General features: G+C 49.3%; 1 protein-coding gene across 1 annotated transcript; it reads left to right on the forward strand.

Annotated features, from left to right (window-relative positions):
* Positions 1-1,109: 1,109 nt before the first annotated feature.
* Positions 1,110-6,212, forward strand: pdxkb (pyridoxal (pyridoxine, vitamin B6) kinase b). The gene is made up of 11 exons (XM_084668066.1): positions 1,110-1,408; positions 2,310-2,364; positions 3,397-3,501; positions 4,253-4,336; positions 4,442-4,476; positions 4,859-4,944; positions 5,145-5,190; positions 5,290-5,401; positions 5,502-5,638; positions 5,783-5,849; positions 6,068-6,212. The coding sequence occupies exons 1-11, from the start codon at positions 1,319-1,321 to the stop codon at positions 6,178-6,180; spliced, it is 930 nt and encodes a 309-aa protein (XP_084524192.1). The 5' UTR covers positions 1,110-1,318; the 3' UTR covers positions 6,181-6,212.
* The last annotated feature ends 2,081 nt before the right edge of the window (positions 6,213-8,293 follow it).

Below are 8,293 nucleotides of genomic sequence, written 5' to 3' on the forward strand. Positions count from 1 at the left end.
TGGAGAGTTCGTTAGAGCATGTCATCGACACCAAAATGTAAAGGTGGAGCTGAAAAGCTCAGGGAGAAAACAACGATACGTGCTATGCATTGAATGGGCAACGCGCCGTGTGCTGAGTGGGCCGTGTATTGAGTGGGCTGGTCTGACAGTAACTCCCAGGTCACTTTTTCCCCCCAGTCCATTGCTATTCTTCTGTACAGTCATAGTGTTAAACCCACCCCATATAATGGTTATGATTGGCCTGACACTTTTCATGCCGGAGGAAAATCCGTTTGAATGGGAGGGATGCCAGACCCATATGCCAGAGCAACTCAACCATGAGCTAGTAGATAGGTCTGGCTACCTGCCTATGACAATGATACAACAATGGACAAATAACAACCACTGTGCTCCAGTACAAGGCTCATTGATATCATAATATATGATATCAGGTTTGGGTTGCACTAAAACAGGAAGAACACAGGTTTGGATTGCAATACATTTGTGACTTGGATGATTTTAGCATTGAAACCTGTTCCATTGAAACCTATCCATAATCACATTCAAAAGTTCCTATTGTAGCTCATAGGCTACTACATATGCCCACTATGCAGATGGTTTTCACCATCCACTTATGACTCCTAGCTGGCACCGGAAGCATGGTTTCAACGACAACGGCAGCCACTCTGATGCAGGAGAGGAGGGTTGTGACAGACACACCATCTCTGATGATGATGGTGTTGATGATGATGGTGACAACGTACCCCTCCTTCTCCACTTATCTCCACCTCCTCTGCTCTTTCCTCTCTCAGTCACGACTGTACAGACTACTCAAATGTGACTCAGCACAGCTTTTTGGGTCTCTCTCTCGCACGCAAATAACAACCGTACAAAATGTTAAGGTTCTAAGCTAGTAAAAAGAGCACCACAGGCTTTAAAGAAGAGCTCGTATTTGGCAGTTTATGTCGTGTTGCTAACAGCGTCACAGCCTCATCATATCACACTCAACATGCTTCATGGCTGTTCTGTACACAGGGATTGAATGGATTCATTTATTGAGACCGAATAGCATCATCGTCACGTTCATTCAATTTTTTGCGCTCGTGATGTGTCAGTGGATTTTTAGGTGTCCATCACGAATGCCTGTAGAATAATGATGTCTCGTCAGTGAGCGTGCCTGTGTGGGTCCATGTCCTTCAGCTCACTAGCTGTTGGAGCTGCGGTTACCATCACCGACAACACGACAACACTGTGGATCGGGGACTGATTCGGGACCGCTGCTTATTCTGCAGCCCAAGACACCGAACCGCGTGGATTTAACGGGTTGTATTACTATTGGATGCACGAGATGGAATGCAGAGTGTTGTCGATCCAGAGTCACGTCGTCAGGGGATATGTGGGCAACAAATCGGCGTCGTTCCCGTTGCAGGTACAAATGTCTTTTCTGATAAGACATAAATGTTTCAGTAGTCTGTAAATAAAAATGCATCATGACAGTTGCTCTGATGTTGTCTAGCCGGTAAAAGTGGTTTACAGGGCAAGTGCAGGTAGCCTACAGAAAGGTCACATGGCTAAATACCCTTTCGGCGCTAGCTTGCATGTTTATTAGAACTTAAATTGACATGTTTTACAGTGTTGACAGTTCCAAAATGGACCAGGAAAACTGGCTAGCATCATTCCTATCTAGTAACATGACTGAATGTCACGTTCCTATGATTATTGGGAACATGGTCTGGAGCGGCAGCTGTTACATCCCAGTCTGTCTCCAAACTAAGTGATGTGTGAGACATCCTCCTCATCCTCCTCCTCCACCATCTTCATCATCCTCATCACCATAAACATTGTTAGCACTAGAAGTAGCCCTCTAAATCACTAGTCACGCGTTAGGGACGCCCGTGTTTGATTGTTATTGATACCGAATGGTTTCCGGTGTGGATACTGAATTATTTCCTCAGACTTATTATCTGGTCATGTCAGTCACATGAAGAAGATTGATGATGGTGATGATGAGAGTGGTAACGGAGATGATGAGTGGGGATATCCTCCGTCTTCGCTATCTTGAAGCAGCAGGCGCTGCATGACAGCGAGACTGACGTCGGAATGTGATTGGCTTGTACCTGGCTGACGTCACCGTAGCGGGACAGTGATATTCTGTTGTTTTTTAGCGTAGGGTCACCCTGATGGAGCAAACGGTGTTATTGTTCTAGATAGAATACCCACCGTTGTTTCTCTGGAAACTCCTAGAACATAAACTGGCCTAGTGTGGTCTGTCCTGGCATATGCCGCTGTTCTATCACTGTTTAAACGTTTGTCTGTCTGTCTGTCCTCAGGTGCTGGGCTTTGAGGTAGATTCTATCAACTCTGTGCAGTTCTCTAATCACACAGGTAGGTGCATCCTGAGCTGTCTGACTGTATTTTTCCAGGCCAGAAGCATCATGGTCCTGTCCTTGTGCAGTAGAAGACAGGATGGTTTTTGTCCGTCTGCTGAAATGTCAAATGATTCCCCCTTAAGTTTTTGGAGCAAATGAACTGGCCATTGAGGAGATGTGAATGTGTAATTGGGTCGTCTTAGACCACATAGTTGAGGAACCGTGAGGAACCGTCTAGCAGGTTTCGATGGCAAAGCTGCTCTGATTCTCCCTGCTTTAGGCTCACAGCTGACAACACTCAGCAGCTGCCTGCTGCTACTACCCACTGCTTTGTGTGTGTGTGTGTGTGTGTGTGAGCAGCTGAAAGTCTGCTCCCAGCATAGAGTCAGAATTGCGACAGCAGCAAATGATGACGACAGAGCCAGCCCTTATCACAAAGATTCCCTCCTCCTTGTGCGCATACACACACACACACACACACACTCGCTTGGAAGAGAGCAGAGGCGACTGTTCTTCGCTCTCAGCCCTCGGGCTTTCTTCTGGCCTGTTGCTAGGCAACCAGCAGCACACCATGTGACCTGCTTTGGTGACTCACCTGAAATGTGACATCACGACTCCTGCAGCAGCGATGGTGTCTGTGAGAGCAGCCCCCACCTCGTCCCCCCCCTCCTCACCCCCGGTTGAAGGGACTGCTAGCACGGAGCTCAGGCCCATCAGCCCCAGCCCTTTCCGGGGCTACTCTGCCACCACGGTAGGGGGCTTTTATTGGGCCTCCTGGCTGGGGATTCAGATGTGTGTATGGAAGAGCAGAAAAGAGAGACGAAGATGGAGAGATAATTGAGAGGAATTAATATTTCAAGGGATGTTGTGAACTGAACTGCACTGACAAGGTCCTGAAGGTCTCCTAGGTAACTGTTTCCACTCCCAGCTGACACCCCCGTTTCTAAGGATAAGGACCACTGTCTCCTAAGTTCCTGACCTCTGTCTCCTCGGTTAGTGACCCCTGACCTCTGTCTCCCAGGTCACTGACCCCTGACTTTTCTCTCAGGTTACTCCCACTGGAAAGGCCAGGTGCTGACAGCTGACGAGTTGCATGTTCTATATGAGGGGATCAAGCTGAACAACGTCCATCACTACGACTACGTTCTCACAGGTGAGAGAGGGAGAGAGCGGGAGGGAGGGAGACAGATAAAGGTAGGGAGGGGGACAGGGAGAGAGGTTCAGAGGGAGGGAGGGAGACAGATAAAGGTAGGGAGGGGGACAGGGAGAGAGGTTCAGAGGGAGGGAGGGAGACAGATAAAGGTAGGGAGGGGGACAGGGAGAGAGGTTCAGAGGGAGGGAGGGAGACAGATAAAGGTAGGGAGGGGGACAGGGAGAGAAGTTCAGAGGGAGGGAGGGAGACAGATAAAGGTAGGGAGGGGGACAGGGAGAGAAGTTCAGAGGGAGGGAGGGAGACAGATAAAGGTAGGGAGGGGGACAGGGAGAGAGGTTCAGAGGGAGGGGGACAGGGAGACAGGGGGAGAGAAAGAAAGAGGGAGAGGGATACAAAGAGAGCGAGAAGGAGGGAGAGAAAGAGCGGGAGCAGGAGGAAGACATGGAGGGCGAGACAGTGAGGGGTCTTCCTCTTAAAGAGACTGCTGAGGTGTGAAACACTCCCAGCGGCAGGAAACTGCTATCTGTCACACACTCTTACACACACACACACATTCACACACACGCACACACACGCACTTATGACCTCCGTCCAAATTCCAACAGCTCTCTTGTCCACCTCTTATGACCGTTCCATATTCAGTAACAGCCAGAACACACTTAGTTTCCCCATCCACACACGCACACACACCCACACACACACACACATGTTGTGATGTTGCGTCAAAATGGTTGATTGTGTTTCTCGCCAGGCTACAACAGAGACACATCCTTCCTTGAGATGGTGGTGGACATCATTCAGGAGCTGAAGAGAGCAAACCCTAACCTCGTCTATGGTGTGCACCACATGAATCAATATATGTATCAATATACATATGGGTGTGTGCGTGTGTGTGTGTGTGTGGGGGGGAAACTAATTGTGTTCTGGCTTCATTTGACAGTGTGTGATCCAGTACTGGGAGACCATGGCTCTATGGTAAGTCCTTGATTTCTTGGAAGGGCATGTGTGTGAATCAGCGTAGAGTGTGTGTGTGAAGTGTGTATGTGATAGGAGCAGCAGGGGAAAGAGCACATTTCATTTCACACTGACAGATGCCATTAGCCCGAGCTGCAGAAAGAATTATGCGGAATCATTGAGGCTATTGTGACTCATCAGTATGTGTGTGTGAGAGCGTGTGTGTGTGTGTGTGCCTGCCTATGTTCCTGTGCATGCTTGTGTGTTTATGTGACTGATGTATGTGTATATGTAACTTATTGCAATTGATGTGTGTGTGTGGGAGAGACTTGGTGTTTGTTAGACCTATGTGTTTGTATGTAACTGATTTGTGTGTGTGCGTAACTTGCGTGTGTGTGTCCAGTATGTTCCCGAGAACCTTCATCCTGTCTACAAGAACAAGGTGGTTCCTGTCGCTGACATCATCACACCCAACCAGTTTGAAGCAGAGTGAGTAAAGAACATAGTCCTGCTGTGTTATACTTATGTGTTACTGTAGTAATACTATAGGTGATACTATATTGGAGGTGGTTTGGTACGACAGTACTTCAATTCTGCAGCAGGCGGTTGGCTCCCTCTGCTGGAAACTCTGAGTAGTGCATGCTGAAACTGACATGGATTTTCACATTGTGTGTGTGTGTGTGTGCAAGGTTGTTAACAGGGAAGAACATCAGCACAGAGAAGGATGCTGTGGAGGTAAGTGTGTCTCTCACCAGCAGCACGACGCCCGATAAACCCAAAACGAACACATCCTGTCTGGCTCCACTCATATCCTGTGTGTGTGTGTGTGGCCAGGTGATGGACCTGCTCCATAAGATGGGTCCAGACACGGTGGTGATCACCAGCTCTGATCTCCCCTCACGCCTTGGAGACCGCTTCCTGGTGTCCCTGGGCAGTCAGCGGACTGGTACGTGTGTGTGTGTGTCAGTGTGTGTGTGTGCGTGGTGTTCTTCACCTGTTTTACTGTTTGGGAGATGTTGACGAGGTGTGTCTGTGCTGTGTGTCAGTGCTGCCAGATGGGACCAAGGCCACCCAGCGCGTCAGGATGGAGGTGCCCAAGGTGGATGCTGTGTTTGTGGGGACAGGAGATCTGTTTGCTGCCATGCTACTGGCCTGGACACATCACCACCCCAACGACCTCAAGGTCTGAACACACACATGCACGGCACACACACAAACACTGACCGTTTGACTCAAATCACTACCTTAACGACCTACTGGCCTGAATACACACACACACCTCATAAGCCCATACCCCAGCTGATTACAACCTTCCTCCTGTGTCTAGACTGCGTGTGAGAAGACCTTCTCAGTCATGCATCACGTGATCCAGAGGACCATCTCTTATGCTCACGGTGAGACACACCCTATGGATGACATCACACCCTGCTGATGACATCACACCCTACGAATCACCTCGCACTCTGCCTGTGACCTCACAGCCTGCTCATGACACGATAACCCTTACTCAGGAGAGGATCCGGGCCTTCCCAGCGTGTTTTCACATGCGCTGTGTTTGGTGTGTGTGTGTTTGGTGTGTGTGTGTGTGTGTGGGGTGTGTTTGTGTTGACAGACCTGGCGGGCCCCGGCCGGCGTCCCAGCCCCCCCCAGCTGGAGCTGAGGATGGTTCAGAGCAAGGCTGACATTGAGGAGCCCGCCATCGTCATGGAGGCCACCGTCCTATAGAGGCCCGCCCCCCCCCCCCCACACACACACACACACACCCCGGTCCCCCCAGCCCTGGCCCCCCCTCCCCCATGCCACCCGGACCCCAAACGACCCGCTCCTGCCCCGACGCCACAATCGCACAATGTATAGATGTTGTCATCTGACCTGTAACGTGACATTGCCTTAGAATCTTAACAGCACAGCACATCATAGGAGGAGGAGGAGGGGTGGAGGAGAGGAAGGGTGGAAAGGAGGGGTGGAGAGGTGGAGGGACATAGAGGAGAGGTGGAGGGATGGAGAGGAGGAGAGCAGTGATTCTGTAGTTGTATCTCTTCCATTCCCTCGTGGATGTAACTTAACCCTCTGGTTGGTCCTGACTATACTTGCACAAACACACTCATAAACACCCACAAACACACTTGAAAGCACAAACACACGCACTCACACAAACACACGCACTCACGATAACACACACTCCCCAACACACACGAAAACACATCCACTCACTCACAAAAACATTCTCAAAGTCACACACATTCCTACGGTAGGAAGTGGGTGTTAAGGAGCCAAACTTCCACAGTTTGACAGCCAATCATAGCAGCTGGTGAAGAGGTGTCCAGCCAACCACAGCTGAGGGAGTACCTGACCTCTGACCCTTGGCGTGGTTTGGGCTCGTGGGGAGCCCCTTATCTATGCTGTTTTTATTTCATGATGTTTGAAATGGAAGGACCCTGTCATTTTTGATGTGTGATTCCCTTTCATTTTTGGTTTGATATATTTTAGTTTTGAATCTCATTGTATTTTACTTTAAGTTGTTTGTAGAGAAAATCAGCTGGGAGCCATTAGCTCTGACTGACATATCTTACTGGAGAAGCATGTTGTCACGCAGAATGTTGTCACGCACACTCGGTGACAAATCTCCTGTGTAATCATCAAACAGACATGATCACATGATGAATCACCTTAGTTTATAATGTAACAAGTTCAGATTACAGCTCTAAAACCACCGCTGGGGAACCATAGGTCCAGAACCACACTTGAGGGAACCACTGCTCTAGAACCTCACATAGGGAACAGCTCTAGAACCATTGATCTGGAATCTCACTAAGAGAACAGCTCTAGAACCACTGCTCTGGAACCTCACGTGGGGAACAGCTATAGAACCACTGCTCTAGAATCTCCCTAAGGGAACAGCTCTAGAACCACTGCTCTAGGACCACAGCTCTGTAGAATCTGTGTAGGGGTGTGTCTCGGTGCAGAACCAATCAGGGGCTGGCTCTGGTCTGATTGACAGGCGTTTTCTCCTCAGCTTCTCATCAACAGTGACCTGTTCCATCTGTGTTCTGGTGTACCTGTAAATGTGGTGTTAATGTGTGTGTGTGTGTGTGTACGTGTGTATGCATATGCGTGTGTGTATGTATGTGTGTTAATGTGTGTGTGTGTGTGTGTGTGTGTGTGTGAGAAGAAAACAGTGTGTGTGTGTGTGCGTGTGCGTGTGCGTGTGTATTTCTGTGATTTGATGTGGTGTATGGGGGCTAAAAAAGTAGAGTGAAAAAGCTAGCAGGATTGGTCAGACAGCAGGGGTCAGGGGTCAGCCTGGCCGGGTCAGAGACGCTGACCCCGCTGCTGCCACGGGTCTCGTCTGGGCAGGTACAGGTTGGCAGTGCCAACTATGATGCGTATAATATATATATATATAATTCTATGTGTGTGTGTGCGTGTGTGTGTGTGTGTGAAAGGAGAGGAGGTTTCTAACAGGGTAGCTTACCAAGAAGAAGGCTAGTTAATGTATTTCATGGATAAGCATGAAAACCCATACAAAGACAGCTACCATGGCAACACAGAGGACATTCCAGGGGGGTGGGGGCCGGGGTCTATACTGAACTGTATAATGATATATTGTATATGTCTTATTCTGAACCGGTCCATAGTGCTGTGGGCGTGCGTCATGTCTGTGTGTGTGTGAGAGAGAGAGAGGGTGCGCGTAAATCCTGGATTGCTTGCCTTAGGCGGCAGGATCTGAAACTACAAGTCCCACAATGCACTGTGCCCTTGTGAAGATGTCATGACAGGAAGAGGAACTGTGACCCAGGCTCCACTGAATGACCCCCCCTGACCTCTGACCCTTGAC

Source organism: Hypomesus nipponensis, chromosome 12 (assembly GCF_054491055.1).
Source record: "Hypomesus nipponensis isolate SF chromosome 12, ASM5449105v1, whole genome shotgun sequence".
In the NCBI taxonomy this organism is placed as follows: Eukaryota; Metazoa; Chordata; class Actinopteri; order Osmeriformes; family Osmeridae; genus Hypomesus; species Hypomesus nipponensis.

Excerpts from the sequence above, each read along its gene's own strand:
- pdxkb (XM_084668066.1), top strand. The coding sequence starts at position 1,319 with ATGCACGAGATGGAATGCAGAGTGTTGTCGATCCAGAGTCACGTCGTC. Across the intron at positions 1,409-2,309 it reads CGGCGTCGTTCCCGTTGCAG|GTGCTGGGCTTTGAGGTAGA; the intron begins GTACAAATGTCT and ends GTCTGTCCTCAG. Across the intron at positions 5,402-5,501 it reads CCTGGGCAGTCAGCGGACTG|TGCTGCCAGATGGGACCAAG; the intron begins GTACGTGTGTGT and ends GCTGTGTGTCAG.